At 39.8% G+C, this 23694-nt stretch overlaps 1 protein-coding gene across 6 annotated transcripts in view; it reads left to right on the top strand.

Annotated features, from left to right (window-relative positions):
- Positions 1–23694, top strand: part of ITGB6 (integrin subunit beta 6) — a 144099-nt gene that overhangs the window by 105002 nt on the left and 15403 nt on the right. For all 6 annotated transcript variants that reach the window (XM_077153982.1, XM_077153978.1, XM_077153981.1 and 3 more), the window contains 5 exons: positions 8266–8355; positions 12381–12515; positions 12731–13148; positions 18743–18965; positions 21460–21557. In XM_077153982.1, the coding sequence (XP_077010097.1) occupies positions 8266–8355; positions 12381–12515; positions 12731–13148; positions 18743–18965; positions 21460–21557 (964 nt within the window). The remainder of the gene's footprint in view (positions 1–8265; positions 8356–12380; positions 12516–12730; positions 13149–18742; positions 18966–21459; positions 21558–23694) is intronic.

Raw genomic sequence — 23694 nt, 5'->3', positions numbered from 1 at the left:
TCCTTGTGAATTCTGTGTATACAGATTTCAAAAAAACAAGGCTCTTAATTTCTAAATTTCCACAACCCTTCCTTGACAAACAATTCCATACTGGTGGATCTCAAAGTTTGCTGCTGATTTGAATTACCTAGGAAGCTTTTTAAATAACCTGATGCTAGGTCACATCCCGACCCAACTAAATCAGTATCTCTGGGGCTGCGACCAAGGCATCAGTATTTTTATAAAGCTTCCCTGGTGCATCCAGTCATTCCTACAGCTTATTAAAATTCAGGTTCTGATTTAGGAGGTAGGGCCCGAGATTCTGCATTTCTAACAAGCTCTCGGGTGATGCTGGCCCACCCACCACATTTCGAGTAGCTAGAGCCTGTATTCTTTAGCAGTCCTTGCACATACACCTGCTTTCTATTTTCTTGTCCCCTTCATCACCTTCCTACTAGTCATTCTTCAAAGTTTTATTACCTGCTGTTTGGTCTGCAAAGCACATAGGCTGCTACCGAACCCAACATCACTTCCCATTTTGAAAGAGCTTTCTAAAGCTTTGAGACTTGCGCTTGCCAGCAAAGGTCTGCAATCCCTCTCAAAAGACAGGGTAATCTTATTAAGAGAAGATCTGAAGTGTCCTCAGTAACAAATACTCAGTACAGCCTCTTTGTTCTCTAAGCCCCATTCCCAGATGCCTCTGTCTGCATTTGTTTGTCTCAGAACAGTCATGCATTGTGGGTCCATTCGTCTTCCCTTATCACTCTGCTACCGCCGAGCCCGCGTTCAGCTGTGCGGTACAGCTCTTTGGCTGACAAGATAATTACATTCCAGGCAGAGTGGAAGAAAGACAGGTAGTGCTAAAAAGTTCCCAAGCAGGCTACCTAGTCATTGCCGATGCAGACTTCAAGATCAAGCACCTGATCTAATTAGCACACTCCCATCACTACCCGCCTGCCTGCGAAATGCTGACAATTGAAAGCCTAAAGGCAAAGCAGATATCAAGCAACCCAGAGACAGACATTCATGCTACCCTTGCGCCAGAAACAATTACATGTTCTTCTTGGAATCTTGGGTGTCCTAATAACACAGTCAAGCCTGGGGATAAATTTTGCATAAAACTGGGAACCCTGCATTTACTGGTAATGAACATGAGAACCAGAGGAATAAAACTCCACAAGAATGAAAGACTTCACGGGAAGAAAGCTTTCTGATTGCCTTCCAAAGGATTTATTTCAGCAAACCCAGCCCGCCCCCAGCTTTGGAAAAAACTCACTCCTCGACAAAAGCGAGAATTCACCAGCAAAGAGCTGTTTTCCTTTGACCGCGTGAATAGCACAATACAGTTCCCTCAGAAAATTATTTTTTTGCCACTACGCTTTTCTCTACTTCCTACATTTCTTTCAAGATGTAGCCCTTTGGTTTGAAAATGATTATAGCTACAACTTCTTTTTGTTTCCCCTTCCTTTGTTTTTACTTTGGGTAGGAAAATGCTTTATAATCTTTAAGCCTCTCTATATAAGGTGTAGTATGTTAGCTTCTAATGAGATCTCTTCTCTGGCTTTCTGTTGGCATTTGCAGCAGCTCCCAGCCCAGCCGTGCGGCAGCCAGGTGGAGCAGCATGAGCACCAACTTTTGAGTCAAGGCCTATTCCTGTCCCTTTTAGCGTGTGATTGGTGAAGGCATTAACCTCTCCAATGACAAACCAAGGGCTTGAAGGTTAAAGGAATCCAAACAAGCTGAGCCTAGTTTCCATGCTAATTCATTAGCCTCTCTTGGGCTCACTAACAACAGTCACAAGATGGGGATAGCCACTGCCAGTATCTAAGATGGACAATCTGGATAAGAGGTCTGGCTTTAGGACAGGGGACAGGAGATGGGCCCAGCTCCACTACTTTCTAGCTGGGTGACCTTGGGCAGGTTAACTAACTACTCTGGGCCTCAGGATCTGGGCAGTGAAACAGGGATAATCATGGTACCTAAACTATAGAACCGCTGTGAGTAGTCAAAGAGATGTCACTTGCAAAGCAGTAAGCACAGGCGGCAGTAGGAATGTTGACTCTAGCTGTTCTTTTCCCCCTGTGATGGAAGGAGGCTGGTTCCAGGCACAATTAGCCCTGGCTACCCCGTGGGCTCCTTGCACTGCCCAATGAACTACGTGGGACCTGTGTAGTTGCCACCTCCCCAAGGTCATCCCAAAGTCTCTCCAATGATGCTTCAGGAACCTCAGGCTTCTGAGGATTCAGATGTTGAAAGGGAGAGGTGCTTGGGGATGCCAGGAGGCTTGTGCAGACTTCTCCATCCTATTTCCAGGTGCCCTGAATCTGTAACTGCAACTCATAAAGGCTTTTTCCTAGGACCAACTCTGGGGGAGGAAAAGATACACACAGAGGCAACCTCTGCCATGAGAACCAAGGAGGCTGCCCAGGTATACATCTCCCTTGGCTATATCCCTAGGTAGATGGAATCCAGTTAGGAACTGCTTACTCCTTGTTGCCAAACAACTGACGGATCTGAGACCCTCTGAGAATTGCCTCCATTTTCTGCAATTTAAGTGACGTCCTGGTTACCTAGAAGCATCCTCTTATTAACAAGAGCAGCAACAACGAATGCCTCTCTGTGCATCTGTTTCACTTGGAACAGCCACACAGCCATGTCTGTAGGTATTATACACACACACACACACACACACACACACACACACACACACACCAGGGAGTGGAGTTGGAGGTCGTAGGGTGTGTTGTGTTCACCTTAGAAGAAACTGACAAATAGTTTTACAAAGTAGTTATACCAATTTTCACTCCTACTAGAAGTATGTAAGAGTATCGTCAGTTTTTAAAATGTTTAAACATTCTAGTAGGCCCATGATAGTACCTCATTGTGGTATTAATTTCTATTTTTCTAGCGATGAATGATGTTGAGCACTTTTCACGTGCATGTTTCCCATTTGGATATTCTTTTTATTGTGGTGCCTCTTTCTTATTGATATATAGGAGTTATTTAGATATTTGGGTGCTGAGTTCCTTGTTAGAAATACGTAATACAGATAATTTCTCCTATTCGGTGGCTTTTGTCTTCTCACTCTCTTAAAAGCATCATTTGAGAGCAGAAATTCTTCATTTTAATCAAGTTTTATTTATCATTCTCTTCCTTTGTGGGTAGTGCTTTCTGGTCCTGCTTTAGATATTTTTGTCGATCCCGAACCACGAAAAAATCTCATGTGACTTCTACAGTGGCAAAAATTAAAATAGTGGTTATATTTTACAGGGGAGGGGAATGACTGAAGAGGTACAGGGGAGGTTTCTGGGAGGCTGATTATGTTAGTTTTCTTGGTCTTTGTAGTGGTTAAATCTGCATGTTTACTTTTTAAAAATTCATTGAGCCTTATCACTGGTATACTGTACATGTACTGCCATTAAGGTTTCAGAAAGAGAGTGAAAGCAAGGGATGTGGGGAGGGTGGGAGGGAGAGGGAGAGGAAGAGAGAGGAGAGAGTGAATGCACAAACAGGAGCCACTAACTGAAGAGATACAAGGTAATGATTAAAAATACTTTGATAGATTAGAGAAAATATTTGTGGACAGATTATATAACATCATAGGTTCTCAGTCTCTACAAGCCAACCTTTTAATAAATAAAAATACATTTTTAAGACCAGAAAATACATATTTTAAGACCAGAAACATTGATATCAATAAAATAATATTGACAATAAATGTTGCTGAGCATAAATTCCCTCTTAATATTGGCGAGGTTTCACGGAAAGATTTGGGAGCACAGAGCCTAAGGGGAAGCAGCATTTGCTCTAAGTAACTGGTTTTTCAAGTTCTTTATTAAAATGCTGCTAGCTGATATGCAGCAAGTCAGCTTCTGATTTCCCACCCTCTAATGAGAGGCTTGAGTAGTGCATTCTCTGTAAAACGGAGGCTAATGAGCTCTGAGGTGGTGAGGAGTCTTTGAGACTACAGCAGAAATGTCCCAAGACTAGGACATAGGGTCTAGAGCCCTACAAGTTGTGTCACCATCCGAGACAGAAACCAAATAAAATGCCCATAAGGACAGCATCCCAAAACACAGCCAGGCTCTGAACAGGAAGATGAGTGAACCAAACAGGAAATACAATCAAAGCAGGGACAGAGGTCCCACCAGGAGCTGCCCCTTCTGTGGGAGAGAATGCCAATATCTTCGCCAGAGAAGGATCTGCCACGATCCTCAAGACAACCAACAACCCATCCAAAGCCACCTGGAGAGGCAGGTGTGTGTCTGCATGTTTCTCTGCCCTTATCCTAGCAGAAGTGCACATCTGGCAGCTGGTTCTGGTAACCATCACCAAGAGGCACCTTGGAGACACCCTCATAAAGGAGCCTGGAGTGTGCAGGTGTGAATTCAGGCACTTTCCATATTCTTTGATGCCTCCTGGCTAAATGGCCCCCTGTCTATTCTTTGTCAAAGAGGAGCATTCCAAAGAGCAAATGCAGACTTTGGGACAAATCAGAAATATCATTTTGAGATGGGGGCAGAGTAAACAAATAAATAAGGCTTGAAGAAGGAAATTAGGAAAACTAAAGCAATCAGAATAAGCCAACCCTGCAAACAGGAGTGAGAAAAGCAACCTCGGAAATTCCTGAGTGGCATGGTAGGGAGCGGGGAGAAAATCCATAATTAGGATGATCCATGGACAGATAGTAGAGAACTGAAGCCCAAGAAATTCAAGCACAAATGTAACAGAGGTTTGCATTTCTAATTAGCTCATGCAGCATCACATTTCCGAAGTTCATCATTTCTAATATCCAAGAGCCATCTTTTAGAGTCACAATGCTATAATTCATCACATCCAGGCATGCAAAAGCATCTTTTTCCTAACATTAAACATGGTTAATCACAACAATTTATAATAGCACTTTAGGACTTTAATGAAAAGAAGGCATTTGATGCATGATATTTAAAGTAATCACAATAGCTACAAGATTTAAATTGTAATTTTTTTACAGCTTTAGACCAGGAAGCCGAAGTGTCTATGTTTAGAGTTAATTATTTGAAATGCTATTGGAGGAAACAGAATCCAGAAATTAATTCATAGCTTTCCTCTCTACACAATTATCAGTGTTATCACTGGGTACTGCTACCGGCCGCCAACTCCTTTGTATCTTCACTCTAGTGGTAATGAGCAAATGCGATGAATGCAAACTACTAGTCCTAACAGTTAAGTGCCAAATGTCATACCACAGACAGGATCCTAATTATGCTTTAGGAAGTGGTTTGGCTCTGCTACCCAAGAAATAACCTGAAATTCAGAGGCCTCTTAAACTATTGCTTGTAGAAAATACTCATGACACTTCAGCCTTGGGAATACCGTGGCATTTTCTCAAGTTAGCAGTTTCACATAAACCCAAGAGACCTGAAACTCTTATTCTAAAAAATCTAAACCTTTCTTGTCAAGCTCCAAAGGTTCTCTCTGTCTTCTCTTCTGGGACCAGTCAAATTTACATTCCAGCTGCACTAGAGTGAAATTCAAGTTCCTATTTAGGCATTTGCTATTAACCACAAGTCTCATGCTTCACGTCCCTTTCTGACATGTGTTTATTTGAGAAGGTAAGTCGATGAACCAGTGCCTTCCCTGTAAGTTCTACCTGACTCAGGGAAACAGAATGGGCCCGATGGTTAACAGACAGGGAGGCGGGGCATGGAGTAAGGGTGAGGAATGTTACCTGAATTATTGCAGGGAGGCGGGGCATGGAGTAAGGGTGAGGAATGTTACCTGAATTATTGCAGGGAGGTGAGGCATGGATAAGGGTGAGGAATGTTACCTGAATTATTGCAGGGAGGCGGGGCATGGAGTAAGGGTGAGGAATGTTACCTGAATTATTACAGGGAGGCGGGGCATGGAGTAAGGGTGAGGAATGTTACCTGAATTATTACAGGGAGGCGGGGCATGGAGTAAGGGTGAGGAATGTTACCTGAATTATTACAGGGAGGCGGGGCATGGATAAGGGTGAGGAATGTTACCTGAATTATTACAGGGAGGCAGGGCATGGAGTAAGGGTGAGGAATGTTACCTGAATTATTACAGGGAGGCGGGGCATGGAGTAAGGGTGAGGAATGTTACCTGAATTATTGCAGGGAGGTGAGGCATGGATAAGGGTGAGGAATGTTACCTGAATTATTACAGGGAGGCGGGGCATGGAGTAAGGGTGAGGAATGTTACCTGAATTATTGCAGGGAGGCGGGGCATGGAGTAAGGGTGAGGAATGTTACCTGAATTATTACAGGGAGGTGGGGCATGGAGTAAGGGTGAGGAATGTTACCTGAATTATTACAGGGAGGCAGGGCATGGATAAGGGTGAGGAATGTTACCTGAATTATTACAGGGAGGCAGGGCATGGAGTAAGGGAGAGGAATGTTACCTGAATTATTGCAGGGAGGTGGGGCATGGATAAGGGTGAGGAATGTTACCTGAATTATTGCAGGGAGGCGGGGCATGGATAAGGGTGAGGAATGTTACCTGAATTATTGCAGGGAGGTGGGGCATGGATAAGGGTGAGGAATGTTACCTGAATTATTCCTGCAGCCCCTCAGTGTCAAGTGTCAAGGCAGGGCAACATCTGACACATTTTATGAGCTCACCTTTCCAGCAATTTCAAACTTAAACACAATCATGAACACAGAAATAAATTAAAAATCACAAAACCCACAAATTAAAACCAATGCCCAATTCCCATACAAGAGATGTAGAAAGCTTCGACGTAACCAGGCACCCACCTCTAGCGAGTGACTGGGACTTCCTGTGTGGATTTTGTGTCTTCATCTCATTTTGGTTTCATTTGTTTCTCTCCTTGGTTCCCTTTTTGGTCCCTTGTCCTGATTTATTTTCTTAGTATCGTGATGATAATTAAAAGCAATTATTACTCCTAAGGTAGTTGTATGTTTTTTTCTGAGCTACTTAAATCCTGTCTGGAGTAAGATGGAATATCCTTATGTTTGAACTATAGGAGATGCCCTAAATCCCTCACTCAAAGCTTAGTTCCTCTTTTCTATGTACAATTTTAATAAACTCAAGTCATCCAGTTTCAGAATATGGGGCAACTAGAACACCACAGCTGACAAAAAATAGTTATCTCCTCTTGATGTAGCACAACTTAACAAACCTGCTTAATAGATGATTTTGAATGCAACATAAACGAATAATGAGAAAATTGGTAGGCGAGTGATATAACCTGACAGCCTAACAAGAAGATAGCGACTATTTTTTTTAAAAAATACAAATGTAAAAGCATGGCAGTAGGGCATAACCTCTCCTTGGATTTTAGAAGCCATTTTTGATTATAGAACTATAATTAGTATTGCTAAGTACGTTTCTATTTTCTCAAGGTAGAAAGTCAAAGTATGCTTGGGATTCTCTGTTTAAGGAGACAGGGATGTATATTGCAGATTTTAGAAAAGTTTGTGTTTAAAAATAAAGTTCTAAAACACAAAAGTTAACAGAGGGGTAATGTTAATTGGAAAATTCCCATCTTTGTAATACCTCAGCCCCTGGCCTTGCTGGATACCTGAAGTGTTTACCTACTATGGGAGTCCCCCCCTTCCATCCCCCCAGTGGGAAAGACAGTTCAGGAGAAGCAACAGGTGGGGTATGGGTTCCATTTAGAGGAGGTTCTGACTCACCCAGTGGGGAGGGATTCCAAGCAACCCTAGCACAGTGCTGACACCAGCAGTGCCAGGTTTTAAGAGAGCCCTTGTTACCAGTAGGAACGGGGGAGTTAGAAACAAATGTCCAAATAATTTGCTCCGTTCTCCACCAAACCGTTGCTTATTAAGATCCCCATATTGAACGCCTTACAGAGTGACCTGAATCACTCACCCGTGTGCACCGAGCCTTGCTTTTTTCACAACATTTACAAAAATAGGAAATAATTCCTGGAAGCATCCTCAGAATTCTTTGGGCAAGGTTGCTCCACGAGTGGAAGACATTACGTTAAATGTTATTTTATTTGAGACATGACTCCCATCACGGTATACATCACAGCCCTAGATGAAGGCAACCACAGACGCTGGATTTCCCCAGTGGTAACTCTGGCCAGTCCCTTTCCCACTTGAGTGCAGGAAGCAGCACAGACGCAAGAGCTACAGTTTCAGGAGAAACACCCGTTTATTATCAGGAGCCTGTTTTCACTTGCCAGCTAAATAGAGGCAGTCACAACCAACAAGATGAGACCCCCATTTAACATTTCTCAATTCAGGCTAGCAAACAGAGACTGTTTTATTTTGTTGTTGTTGTTGTTTACAGAATTACGCAAAACTTATTCCTGGAGCTACAGTTGGGCTACTTCAAAAGGATTCTGGAAACATTCTCCAGCTGATCATCTCAGCTTATGAAGTAAGATGTATTGGCAGTCACCTTCTTTAAATGAAGTTCTTTGGTATTTAAAAAGCTGATGTGGGGTTTGGTCAGTTACATGCACCCACATTTGTTGGCAGAGAGAGTGTGAATCCAAAAAAAAAAAAAATCCCTGCATCAGTTCAGCCAAAACATAAATTCTGTTCACCTAATTCGCAAGTATTCATCCTGAAAGGTGAAACAGAAGACAGAAGTTTCAAAATCATAACGTTTAGGTTGTTTTCATAACAATAACTAACAGCAGCACTATCACCTGGGAGAATTTTAATTCCACTGAAAAAGCTCCATGAGTCACATAATTAAGCGCCTCACTCCTCTGTCTGAAAAAAATAAGTTTAAATTGCCAGTGAGTAACAGAGCTACCTGGGGAAATATCTCCCCAGGCTTAATGAGACTAGATCTTAACTCAAGGAAAAATGCAAGTATTGACTACATACCAAATACCAAAAGCACACCAGGAAGACCACTTTTTTTATATTCTCTACCTTGGGGATTCAGGGAAATTTAAAGTACGTATAAAATTACTTGCCTTGATTTTATGAATTAGTACCTGAGGACAAAATTCCTCCCTTAAGATAAGATTCATACCTATAGGTTGCTATAATGCTCTCTTTCTTTGTCCTCATTTCATAACTAAATTAATCAACAATAGATGGCCAACTCTTTTTTATTTGATTCCTACATATTATCCTCCCTTTTTGCCTTGGCTTACAAAGGAAAACACACACACCAGACAAAGATGAAGGTCTAAGTTAGTATAGAAACCAAAAAAAATAAATTTTTATAAAGCCACAGATCTCTATAGAGTTGTAGTATTTGCTGTAAAACAGCCATAAAATTAACAAATGGATAAAATTTTCCTAATTTTGATGTTTTTAAATGACAAATAAATGACCCATATGTAGTCTATGCTAATATTTAGCATACACTAAACCAATTTTCCTTAACTAAATGTCGTTTCAGAATCATCTAGGAAGGTTTTTAAAAATAGGCATATCTGGATTCCTCTCAGAGATGTCTTAAGAGAACTTTAGGGGAAGGAGGAGCTACATTTTTTAAAAAAGAAACTCCCTGATCATTTTGATAGCACCCCACCAATTTTGAAACTCACCTTAAGGGAAAAAAAAAAAAGATATTTCCTCTCAGTTCATTTCATCAAAGAATAAAATACTGGTGTGTCCATTAAAATTATAGGAGGATGGAGGTTTTTTTCACTGATCTCCTCAGAAACTTTTATTTTTTTAGCTCACATCAAAAATTAATCACCACATTAGCTCATGCTTGAAATTCGTCCAGACAGGAAAGCTTGTCCAAAAACACTATAAAACCTCCCTCCTCTCATGCGGTAAAGCTTTAATGTGTAGAAGCAAATAAAATCACACAGCAATCCCTCACCGAATCAGAACATACCATTTCCTTTAACCCAGCACTCTCAAAAGTGTCGGCTACTAACAACTTCAGAGGAATTAGGCAAATTGGAAAACAGTGAATTGTCAAAAATATTACCTCTTCCCATCTGACCAGCCCTATCCAGGCCCTGGCTTGCTCTGTCAAAGATTAAGTCTGCCTTTATGGTCCCAAATCACTCATATAGCTCACAGGGCAGTTGAAATCAAGGCATTCAGCATTAGAATTGAATCTCACATCTTTTATTTTCCTGTCTCAAAAATACAAAGAGCCTGTTATTCTTATACCAAACAATCTCGCTCTGGGGTTATTATCGAAACTTTTCATTCACAGGGTCAGATATGCAACAGATCTTGGCATCATTTCAAATTATTTTTTCTCATCTATTACTTTTAAATGTATTCTGAAAGGACTTTAACATATGGGGATCCATAGACTGAATTTCCTTCCAGTGTATAAAAAGAAACAGAAGGAAAGAAAATACGTTGTGGTAAAACATAAAATACTTCTGACTGATTTCTCCTGGTGCGGAGGCAGACAGTTTAAGTTTATAATTTATGGCTACAAACTTTAGGTCAGTATATCACAGTGCTATATTGATTTTAAAAATAAAAAAAAATTAAATACCAGATTTGTATTCATCCGACCATTAGCAGCTCATTTCTTTCCTTCCCTAACCACCCTAACCACTTAATAAAAGCTACTGAAATATCAGTGATCCCATTAAACTCCATGAAGGAAGCAACTTGGTTTCTTTTGTTTTGCACACAAAAATAAATAAATGAACAAAGGAAGTGATGAAATATACAAGTAAACATTTATGGCCTTTCCTTGGGAAGTTTACACTAAAATATTCCTGGTGAAATTTGCAAGATGATATCCCAATGATTTATGCTAAGATTGCCTTCATTTTGGTCAGACTATCTCCAAACGCAGGTAGGACCATCTGGCTCTGCAGTTGGCAAAATTATACCTAAGAAAAATGTGACTCTTCCCTTAACGCCCTCACCAGTACGCATCATACCCAATCTTCCTCTCTTCAATCTGTTTTATCATGTGCCGATTCTCTCCTTGCCATTCCCACACCAGCCCTCGATCCTGAGCCTCATGCCTAGGGCGGGGATGAGAGCAAACCACCTCCCAACCTACTTGGCTCGAGTCTTCCTATCCCCAGCAGTGTATGTTCTGCCCGCGCTTCCAGGGCAGCTTCCCTTCAGCTGTATTTTCAGTAGATTGGGCTCCGGCTTAAAAGCTTCAGGGCTGTTTTTCCCACAGCAGTAGGCCTTAATTCATCTCTCCCAATATCAGGGTTCCTTGTTGTCTGACGTCTCCCAGAGCAGGAGAGGTGCAGGCTTGGTCTGACCCCCACCTGTCTCCTTACTGTACAATACCACACACCCACTCCTGGCCCTGGGCTTTCTCTCCTCTGCTTTCCCTCTCCTGAAATTCTCCTGTCATCCTCTCCACATACCTAAATCCAACTCACCCTTTAAGGACCATTCTTCTCTTAAAACTTTAGCCTTCACTGACTGCCCTCCTCTGAACTTTCCCAAAACCCTCTTTGGTGTTGCACCATTTTTCAAACTTAATGGAACATATACTGACACTTAGGTTAACTGCTTTGCCTGATTCCATCTTTTTTCAGTGACAGTAAGCCTCCTGAAAGGAGAAATTGTCTCAAACTCTTTTATCTCCATAGAACTCTGACTCTACACTAAGTGTAAAATAGGTACTCAATAAATTCCAATATTGGTTTCAAGGCACAGGTTTCCCCATGTTTTAACATCTCTAAAATTAAGGTGTGTCTTATCATCTATGGCATCTTACCAGCACTGTGAGTCAGGGGGCATTCACGGTGTGGCTTTCTTTACCTGGTGGTGTGTGAACTTGGCCATAACTGTGTATATTGTTTGTCACTTCTATTTAAGAGCATTGTCAGAAATCTAAATTTATTTAAGCTTAATTGCCATTTTAAGATAGCGTCAAAAAGTTGGTACTATGATTTGATATTGAAATGAAAAATATGCAGAAATATACCAAAACAGAATAGCAGGGTATAAATTTGTTATCAGTGTAGCAAATATTCATTTTTTATTATTGGAGGGATGACTGCAATTCTATATTCCTTACAAAGCAACAACCAGCTGCTTTATGAGACTTGGGACATGATGATAGCCATGAGTAGAGGATGCTGCGTTTTATTTCATTGCTAAGACACGAGCAAAAGCATTGCCGTTCATAAGCCAAGCAATGAAACTGAGGGCAGGAGGACTGGACACATCCTTCAGAATGGATGAAATGATTTTCAAAGCATGGTAGTAGGCTGATGTTGTGCAAAACAATCATACATTGTGCAGAATGATCTTGAGGTATTTTCTCATAAAATAACAATGTTTCTAACAGCTGACGGTGTCTTGGGTTCGATGAAATACGATGCGTATGCATTGATTGCTCCCTTTCTTACATGGTGATCTGGCTAATTTCTTTTAGAGCCAATTTCCATTTTATTCATTTGAAGTTTGATGAACCTGATTCATAGCATCCTTCTCTGGCTATATTTTGCTGTGACTGTTTAACTCCTTATGTCTTAACTAAAGGAACTGAGGTCTGAGGTGGAACTGGAGGTATTAGGAGATACAGAAGGACTTAACCTGTCATTCACAGCGATCTGTAACAACGGTGCCCTCTTTCCACACCAGAAGAAATGCTCTCACATGAAGGTGGGAGATACAGTAAGTAGATGGCCAATACGCAGTCTGAAAAAATATTGGGAGGGTCAGAAATTAGCTCAGCGCTCTAATGCCGAACTTCTCATTTCAAGAATTTCAAAAGCGATTTTCAAAGATTTCTCAGTAAATGCTAAGAAAGTGATCTCCACTCCGCTCTGGTTTCACACCATGCATTTTGGTGGGTTGAGGAAGCGAATAAATAATATTTTCTTTTCTAGGTATCATTCAACGTGACTGTGAGTATGTCAAACTGTGAGAGGCGAAGCCGGTACATTATCATAAAGCCTGTGGGGCTGGGGGATGCCCTCGAAATACTCATCAGTCCAGAATGCGACTGTGGCTGTCAGAAAGAAGTGGAAAGGAACAGCTCTAAGTGCCACAATGGGAATGGTTCCTTCCAGTGTGGTGTGTGTGCCTGCAACCCGGGCCACATGGGCCCTCGCTGTGAGTGTGAGGAGGACACACTAAGCACAGATTCCTGCAAGGAGGTCCCGGACCATCCCTCATGCAGCGGAAGGGGCGACTGCTACTGTGGGCAGTGCATCTGCCACTTGTCTCCCTATGGAAGCATTTATGGGCCTTACTGCCAGTGTGACAATTTCTCCTGTGTGAGACACAAAGGGCTGCTCTGTGGAGGTAGGATACGTCTACACCCATCCTACTGTGCTACTGTTCAGATCTCACACAGGTGTTTACATCCTTTGCACCTTCCATGGTTTCCTGTGCTCAATAGGTGTTCAATAAATATTTGCTGGTGGGGGTCATCTTTAGACCTAGGGCATCTGAAACTTCTGTAGGATATTTTTTGGCTCTAATAGTCACCTGGAGTCAGATCTCTGCCAACGGAAATTGTCTATTTATTATTATTTCTTTAAGAATAAATAGCAAGATAGAAATGCTTTCTCTCTGGGTATCATCCAGACTCCACAAATGTGCCTATAACCTGAGCACCATTATCACCCACACTTTTCTGGATCAGGCTGCTGGTTATCTGATCCATCTCTTAAATGCCTTTTACTATGGAAAAATAAAAGGCTAGGCTGCTAAAGAAAGGCTGTCAAGGAGAAGGTGCACAAAATACTAAAGGAACTTTCAGGGCCTTCATTCATTCCATAAATATTTATTGAACACTTATTATGTGCCAGATACTAGATTAGACACTAAGTGTAATAAAAATGGATAAAGGCATATGTGAAGGAAAGCTATGGAAGGATGAAAACAAAAAATTGCTTGGAATATTTTTGAGAAATTAGAGAAAAATTTTAAAATAACAGAAATACTTGTGTTTTCATGCTCTTTGGAGATGTGAGATCACTGAGTTTAAGAACATATTATATATAACGTGATCATTATAAAATCACCCTTATGTATATGCACAAACTATATATTAAATTATAATTTATTCAGCCAAGGATTAGAAATTATTAATACACTTTAAAACTATATATATTTGTGTTACAATTGAAATACTAACTGCTGAAATTAAGCTGTGATGGTTTAGGCTCTTCACAGAGTGTACACAGGCAGATCTCTGAAGCTGAGAGCCATTGTCTTTATAACCTAAGCAAGTTCTTCTTTCAATCTACAGTGTCAGGAATATATAAAACAAACTGATTTTCAGAAAAAGACCTGAGAAAAAAGGAGTCTTAAAGAATGCCTAGCTTTTCAAAAGCCATTTGATACCCTTAGAAGTTTACCTAAGATTCAATTTTTTGCTGCAACTGTCTTGTTTATTTTTTAAATTCCAGAGAGTGACAAATTTAGGTCTGTCCAGATTAAGATACAGTTCTCTTCCCTTTCACTTAGTAGTTTATTTTCTCATTCAATAACTGTGTTTCCAAACCAGCATCAGTCATCTTTTCACGTGATTTACAAGATGGCTTAACCCGGAGGCAACAAGAAGCCATCCAGAGGCCATGCCACTATGTCATAGAAAGACTATCTTGACAGAATTCCAGATTGCATTTCTAATATAAATCCTTAATAAAATAGGTATTCACAACATTTGAAAAAATCCTAAGTGTAATCTAATAAAATATAGTAGCAATATTATCAGCATCTTTATTTCAGCCTTTAGATTTTGGATCAAAGAGGTCTAGAGCAATGTAAATTGGATCAGCAACAGAGTTCTTTCTTTCTTTTTTTATGGTCTTTCACTTTATTTTATATCACACATGTGAATGGAAATAAGCTCAAAAAGACTAAAATGCATGACTTGATCTGTGCATTTTAGCTAGGAAGACTTTGACAAAAGGGCCTCACTTTGAATTAGATGCAGTGATTGCTGAAGAAATTCTATTCAGAAATTTCTTCTGTTAGACTCAGAAAACTTCACCATTGCCAGGTTCCTTAATCCTCAACCATTATTATTCCTCAATTTTTTAGTAATATTTCAAAGGATGTTAATATATTAGTAACTCTTTTAAAAACTTTGCAATACAGGCACACTTATTCAAATTGAACACATCTATGGAGCCCTTACTATGTGGTTGGCATTGTGAACAGGCCAATCTGTTATTGTTGTTATCTGCATCAGAACAAATGCACTGCAGCTTCCCAATTCACGCAGCTCTCACTTAATTCACAACTAACACACTCTGCAATGTGTCACTTCTCTGAAAGGCTATTACACAGCGTTCTTTTTCATACACCTTCTTTCATCCATTTATAAACACTCAAAGATATAGGACTCCACTGATTTTTTTCCTCACCCAAATTCCATTAGACTTTTGTGTTTTGATTCTAAGAGACTGGAAACTCTAACAGGCAAATGACATTATAGAGAAAACTTCCTGCCATAGGCACTTATGGTTATCATCAATGGCATTCCAGAAAGATCTACCCTTCTGAGAAGAGCCTGGTAACTTTTTCTTGATCTTTCGCTATCATCTGGCCTCATTATGAAGTTGATGTAGTTGTATGAACAACTACTGTAGTCAGTTGCTTGAGGATATCAATCACATCTTCTGTGAACAGGGTTGTGATTCTGGAAGGCCAGTAGAAAGAGGGTTTCTCAATTCTGCCTTTTTGGATCTTTTCTATTGTTCTAGGAAGGGTTTTAAAAATTTCTGCCAAGTAATTCTGACATGTAATGCTACACTTAGGCATCCTCAAAGCATTTGGAAATGTACATTTCATTTGAAAGTATTTATGAATCATATTAATTTTTCAGAATAAACTTTAGCGTAGGAATTTTTCCCTACCATAAATTGTTTCCCCTTTTACAGAGAAGAAACCAAAAGAAACTGTAGTTTAGAGGATCACTTATATATAAAAATGGAATTTATGATTTTGGCTGAGATCACCTGATTGTTCTTCATTTTAATTAGTTCGCATATGAATTACAGTTGAAATATGTCTTAATGTCATGGATTCAGATAAATTTTGATGCATTTTTCATTAGAGAGGCAAAAATAATACAGATATATATATATTCATATTCATAAACACATACATATACCAGGAGCAACCAGAATCCCACTTCAAAATCTTTCGTTTTTGGAGCAAGCAGAGCATTCAAGTGAAGGGCTTCCTTGCTGCGTGTCCCTTAAGGCCAGTCAGGAAGACAGAAAAATAACCACCTACTACACCAGAAGTTTACAAGAGAAAACCCAGCATGCTTCCTTCTATTGTGAGCATGGCAGTGTCTCAAACAATTGAAAGCTGCCTCACCTTTGATTTTTTTTACCTATATTATTTGTTTTCAGTACAATTATAGGAATTTTAATACTCTAATGGCTACCTTTGCAAACATATCTTCCTACTGGAGCGTTTTTAGGAATAATAACAACTAACTCTTTTAGATTATTTTTTTATTGATATATATTATATAGTCACATACCATGTGATCATCCAAAGTGTACAATCAGTGGTTCACAATATCATCATATAGCTGTGCATCGCAATCAATTATTTTTTCATCACAATCAACATCATCACAATCAACATTCTTTTCTTTTTTGTGGAAAATAACATATATACAAAAAAGCAATACATTTCAAAGCACATCACAACAATTAGATAACTAACTTTTGTATAGTGCTTATTTATGGGCTAGACACTGTTCTAAACACTGTTATAGGTTATCTTTGGCAAACTTATGTAGTAGCTATTAATAAGCACTCCTTACCGATGAGGAAACTGCGGAATGGAGAGGTGATGTCATTTACCCAAATTCACCAAGCCAGTAAGTTCCGGAGCCAGGACTGAAACTTTGGGCCATCTGGCCCTAGCATCTCTACTCGCACCCACTGCCACCATTCCTGTGTGCCTCCAGGATATTGCTGGAAGAGCAAAACTTGTGGGGCAATGCCTAGAGTACATTTCTTTCTCTAAAGAGAAGTATCATTTACCAGAATTTGCTAATAGATGTTATTTGTTTGCAATCAAATGCCTATTTTAGTGTCTTGCCCATTATCTCAAACGTTTTATTGTTAGTTTAGAGTTTTTCATATACCAACATTATGTGGTCAGATCCAAAAGATTAGATGAGATCATTGCTTTATCTGCAGCATGTATGCACGTGCCTCTGGCCTTGGCTTCTGCAGCATCACTCTTGTTCCCTTCTACCTCCCCAGGTTTATTCTGTAGGACCCTTTTCTCTAATCACGTTTAAAATCTTGTGCTCCAGTACTTTTCTCATTCTACCTGCTTTCCTTGGATGATCTCATCCACAGCAGCTTCAATAATCACCTCTGCCCTGATGGGCCCCAAATCCCAAACTCCAACCCATGACGTGTCCCAAAACTTCAGGCCCATATATTCAGCCCCCTGCCAGAACATCCCACAGGCTCCTCAAACTCAACAGAGCCAAAAATCAACTCATCATCGCCCCCACCCTTGCTGCTTTTCCTACTGTTTCAGAATTATTTATTTGTTCAGCAAATATTCATTGATCATGACTCTGTGCCAGGCGATGGGTATACAGCAGTGATCATGAGTTAGCTGTCATTCCAGGTCAGTGAAAAACCATCCACCTAGTTGCCCAGGATGGTCACTAGGGAGGATTCTATCCTTCTCTCTCTTCCCCTCACCCTTACCCTAAACCAATCACATTCACACCCTTTACTGTAAACCCTAAACCTGAGCATTCCACCGTCTGGATTGTATCCCCTTTCCACTCTATTCCTACTTCCCTTGCTGTGGTTCTGAGTCTTATATCCTTTTGCCTTTAACTAGTTTTCCTGTCTTTTGGCCTTCCTCTAATTTCTCCTTTCTGCTGATGCCAGGATTTTTCTAGATTTTCTAAATTTTCCCATAGCTTCTAGGATAAAAGTTATTAACTTTAGCCCATAAGGCTTTTCATGATTTAATTTCTTACTTTTTATTGAAATTCCATCCTTCCCTCCTGCCACATCTTTGGCTCTATCCCTGTGAAATTATTGTGGTTATTTGAGCAGGTTTACATTATTTTCCTGCTTTACCTATGTTTTTTTTTTCTCTACCTGAAGTGCACTTAAATAATCCTCTTGTTCTAGCTATCTTCATAACTTTATCTTCCAAACTCAGCTCAAGCTCCACTTCTGCAAAGATCTTCCTCAAATCTCCAGAAAAATCTGGAAACGCTTTCCCTGTGTATATTTAGCACTTATCACCGTTATTGTGTTTTCTAAATGATTATTTATTTGCCTATCTCCTACACTAGACTATAAGCTCAGCAACCTTGCTTCTTAAATTTTGTATCCTCATGCCTAACACAATCTTCGGTACATGATATATGTTCAGTTAAAGCTTGTTAAATAAATGGATTTGTTGAGCATTCATTATATGCCTGTGAGCCATCTAACTAATGAATGCAAAACTAAGTTATACATTAACTCATCAAATTCTGACTATAGCTTTTGGAAATAGATTTTATTCCCTCTATTTTTAATGCAGTCACTTGGCTTGGTAAGAGTTTCAAGTAGCTGTAAACTATGGTACGTTAATTTATTAAAAGAAAAAAATTTACACACATAAGCCCTATTATGGGCTTTCGTTGGGTCATAGATTCTGTTTGATGTAGCCTCAGGTAATGAAATGGTCTTCATCAAGACACCGGATTGATAAATATAAACATCAAAACACACTCTATAAAGCATATCTACACTCACCTGACCCTGCCCTTCCCGTTTTTAAAATCATTTTTTCCTTCAGTCTTTTTGATAGTGTTTAAAGGCAAAGAGAAAAGATGGCCCATAAAACCTGGTAGATGCAGAGTCACTAGATACCTAGAGCATTCTGTTTTGCAGGTAACGGAGACTGTGACTGCGGCGAGTGCGTGTGCCGGAGCGGCTGGAGCGGCGAGCACTGTAACTGCACGTCCAGCACGGACGCGTGCGTCTCCGAGGATGGGGTGCTCTGCAGTGGGCGAGGGGACTGCGTCTGTGGCAAGTGTGTTTGCACGAACCCTGGAGCTTCAGGACCAACCTGTGAGCGATGTCCTACCTGCAGCGACCCCTGTCACTCTAAACGGTAACGTCTCTCCTTCCTGCAGTCTCTTTGGTCAGTAGGTTTCATAGTGATTTAAATTGTAATAACATTTTATAAACTCAGGCCTCAGCCTGTTTTTGCTGGGCTAGGTCTCTGAGCATCTATTAAAACACATAGATCCCCAGAGTCCCTGTGATCTTCAGCCTGGAACCTCATCTCTCACTTGCCTCTTTCTTAGTCCTGAGTGTCCAGGACCACAGTGTCATATTTCTGCTAGAGACTAGCATGGGGAAGTTGAGCTGATGTCCCACACTGTTAACATCAGATCACCTCTCAGTTACAATGCCAGCCACACATAACAAACGCCCTGGAGGTAGACTGATGACATCCACATGCAGTCCACGTTTTGAGGAGGAATAGACAAGCTTCTTTCTTATCTAGACGTTTATAGCCTGACCTTACTGATTCACTCCTATCTATAGATGCCTGGAAGCAAAGAGCAGAAAGATGATCTTGCTTTCAATTCCCTCCCTCTTCCTTACCACCCATGCTCTTTGGGGCTGTTCTTTGGTTGTCATTGTGCACAGTTATTATGTATTGTATTTTCTTTTATGCCATATAAACAGCAACAAAAAAACACGCTTTCTTATTTTCCAGGAAAAAACCTATTTCTTTATTTGGCAGCTGACTTCTTAATGCAACTGGGACACAATCTGTAGGTCAAGTCAAGGAAGTTTCCAAACTGGCTGTTATAACATTCCAATGTATAATATATTATGCAGCAAATATGCTTAAGCAGTTCACATTTTCTTTAACTCTGGTATCCCAAATAATGACATTTGTATTTATGATGCAAACAGAGTAAGAAAAGCAATATTCACTCAATAGTTAACCACCATTCAGGTGTCAAAACTTCTCTGTAACTGTACCTGGCAAATTAAGACTTGTGCCAGAGAAGCACGGTTGGAATTATTTGGACAAAATTTGATAGAAAACATCCCTTCAAGTTCGTTTCTTCTATTATTCTTCTCTTTCATCTTCTCTGTAAATGTGATTCAATCAACTGATTTATGAGATATGAAAATAACAATTATAGTAAGTTGAATTTGAGAAATCAAGCAGGGGAATCTTTGTTTATGTTAGTTTTGAAACAATTCCATTCTTCCATTTATTCATTCATGCATTCATGCATCAAAACAGGTATTGAGTACCTAGTATATGCCAGGAATTGTGCTAGGCCTTTGGCATGCAATGATGACTAAGAGTTCCTGCCTTCACAGGTGCTGAGAGTCTAGTGGAAAAGACAGACATTTATCAAAGTCATTACAATGATCTGTGCTGACAGTTAACATAGGGGATATGGAGGGTGCTAAAGAACTATATGGCTGGGGACCAGGCTACCCAACTAGCTGTTGCGGCCATCAGTAAAGATGCAGAAAGAGATAGGTGGTTTTAGTGCTTCCACAATCTCCACCAGCCCCCTGCAAAGCCACTCCGAATCAAAGTATAATCTAGATAAGTGCAACATGCTTGCAAAGCAAAGACAACTTCAATACAAGTCCTCTATCCCACCACCAAAGACTGTTGCTCTTAAGCCCCCTTTTAGGAATCCCAAGGCTTCTTCTACTTCAAGGGATTAAACTGGTCGAAGGGTTAGGAAAGGCATGTCTAAGAGCTAGGAAAGGCATGCCTAAAGAAGTGCAGTTTCAGCTGAGACTTGATGAGGTATGAGTGGAGAGGGGTGAAGGGGGTAGTATGCATCCTCACGGCCAGAAGGAGAGAGGCAGCATGATGTGTCCACATTAAGAAAACGTTTGCTGTTTGGGGTTACTCTGAAAACAATCTATTTGCAAAGTAGTTTTTAAAAAAGATTAATCAAGGTCTAAATTTTACTTTGCTGTTTAGATGTCTTTGGAATGGCTTAATTCCAGAACTATGTTCTTGGAAATACACATTTCTGTAACTAGAGACCGTTTTTTTAAATGCCTGCATAAATGACAATCCAGGCTGTGATCCAGCTTTTGAAAAATACCCCTATCAAGGCATGGACTCATAAAAAGAGTTACAGAAAAATGAATCTTTAAAATATGTATTTATGCTGTATGTGAAGACCACTAATCATTCTTTGAATTCTTGTTTAAATATAGACCATTCTTGTAAAGAAATTCAAAACTTTGTCTAATCTCTGATCATATTTCAGCAATGTAAACTTTCCCTAGGAAAAAGTACAATGAAAATGTAACTAAATCAGAGACCCAAAATTTGTTTTTTAACTTAACCAATCAAAAGCAATCAATACAGATGAGTTAGTCAGTAGTATTATGAAAGCTGTTTCGGGGAATGTTGAATACTGAGGGGAATTCAGCATAGAGCAGTTTCACCTTGTACGTAATCGCTCTGAAAATAACAAAAGGCCGCGTCATCTATGAGACCCTCCTATACATGGGCCATGATGACAGCATAAGGCAATATTCTAGCCTGTGTATCTATTTTCCACCGACATAAACTGATAAACTTTGTTGAATAATGTCCACAGGCACTGCATTGAATGCTACCTGTCTGCAGATGGCCAGTCTCGAGAAGAATGTGTTGAGAAATGCAAACTAGCTGGTGTGAACATCAACGAAGAAGAAGGTTTCTGCTTGTCTTAAATTGCTTTCATTTATTTTACATAGTTCTTGAGAGGCAGAAACTCTGTGAATACATGGCTTTTCAATAGCTTAACCTAATTTGTAACAGGATTTCAATTCACTTCCATTAGTTTTTAAAAGTAAACGCATTTTCGAAGGCTTAAACTTGATACTCTGGGATACAAACAATTTGTCCTGGCAGTTCTATTTGCCTTCAGCTCTACCGGTGAGTTCACCTTTGCTTAACAAATGGGATTGTAGAAAATTCCAGAATCTTGGATTTTTTCTAACTAGAAAGGAAGACAATTTAAGAAGTGACTACATGTTAATCTCCAAACCTGAAATCACCCTCTGTCATCTTTTTTTGCCTTAATTCAAGATAGGACAAAGCCAACTGTAAAATGGTTTTCCCAATAGCTTGTCTCAGAGATCAGGCAGTTTCTACTTAGCGGCCACTTTGCTTCTCCTGGCTGCAGGCTTTTACTTCCAACATTCCAAGAATGTGCATTACATGACAATTCCCATTTGCCTCGCCACACCCCCAACCAAATACAAGAAGGGGTGTTTAACTGCTAACAAACTTTACTACTGCTTTCATGTGTCTTTTTAAGTGTAAATACTTAAATCAGATTCTTTCTAATCGCACCATGTGATCTCAAATATTTAAATAGACTGTATTTTAGCTGGGAAGGTCATTTAAAAAGTAATTTGGGAACTTGGAAACAAAGAAGTTAACTGACCCTTCCTGATGGGACAATCTGGGCAGATTTGTTTTTCTATAATCACACACTCTCTGTTCTCATACTGCTTCGTTAAACTGCTACCCTGCAATCATTAGAGATGTGACTCAGGCAAACCGAAATAATTGAGATGATAATTTATCTTGCTTTCAGATATGTAGATTGAAGAGATGGAATTAGAATACAGAAATTAATCTGTTTCCAAAATGGAATGAGTTAGTGACATTTATATTGTTATGAAAACTACAGTTTCAAAATCAATATTTCTGACTGTGCATGGTTGAATAACCTGGGAGGGGTGGTGGGGGATTATGAGAGTGCTAGTGAAACCCCTTGTCTATGCTTTTCTGGTGACTAAAGATAAATATGTGAAATAGCAGTAAATTGGCTGAGATGGTGTATACCTTACTCTAATGCCGAAGGCAACACGCAGTAAAACACTGTTAAAGAGGCGTTTTTGGACTGTCCACACAGATAGCTAGTGCCAAGTCGCAGCACATCATTCTGGATTCATTTCATAGCAACGGTTGGGATACTTACAGGTATTTCTGAGAAATGAGTAAAAATTTATGCAGGCGATGCCCTGCGAATTAATAGTACTCAATTCACTAGCAACATGAGAAATTTAATGGACTGAGGGGAAAAAAAAAGAGTTGACCTCGGAAATATGTAAATTATATGAACAAGGGAGTTTGCTATATTTAAGTACATGATTTTCTGAGTACATTATCATAAATGCTTGAGTTTGAGAGGAAAGACTGGGTCTCAAGTGGCATTTAAACTATTTGCATTATTCTTTTTGTGTACTAGTGTAAAATATCTTCAAGATGGGGGATATAACCATTTTTATCTCAAAAATGGGAAATAATAATTGGATTACCAATACCATTTAAAGTATCAATCTGGAAAAATTTGAAAAACCTATTACTTAGTCTGTGAATTACAAACACATTTTTCCAATAAGCCTTTTCCTAAGCCCTATTTTCAAGTTACTCACCCAGATACATTATTGATCATACCTTTGAAAGTGTCACAACAATTGTCTTTCAGCAACCCCCCCTTCCCCCAACAAAGACATGGAGGGTAAAATTAGTTAACTGAGCATAACTTTATCATCTGCCTAAATTGTTCCTCAGTTGAATTGTGGCAACTAGTGTGGCTACATCTAAGGGCTCATAGTTTAACCTAACTCATTCAGTTTCTCCAAAAGAGACCTTTCTTTTAAATTTAACCCAACGTCTGTGTGCATAGAGTCACTCACAGTGTGCTCCATGGAACACTAATTCCGAGTGTTTGATGGAAAAAATCACCCATAGAGTCATAACAATTTTGGAAATGGGAAAACCTTAAGGAGAGGCAAGGGGAGGAACAGAATAAGAAGGGTTTCCCAAAATCATTTTA

Source organism: Tamandua tetradactyla, chromosome 3 (assembly GCF_023851605.1).
Source record: "Tamandua tetradactyla isolate mTamTet1 chromosome 3, mTamTet1.pri, whole genome shotgun sequence".
Classification (NCBI taxonomy): domain Eukaryota; kingdom Metazoa; phylum Chordata; class Mammalia; order Pilosa; family Myrmecophagidae; genus Tamandua; species Tamandua tetradactyla.
This window is presented reverse-complemented; position numbering and strand designations above follow the sequence as displayed.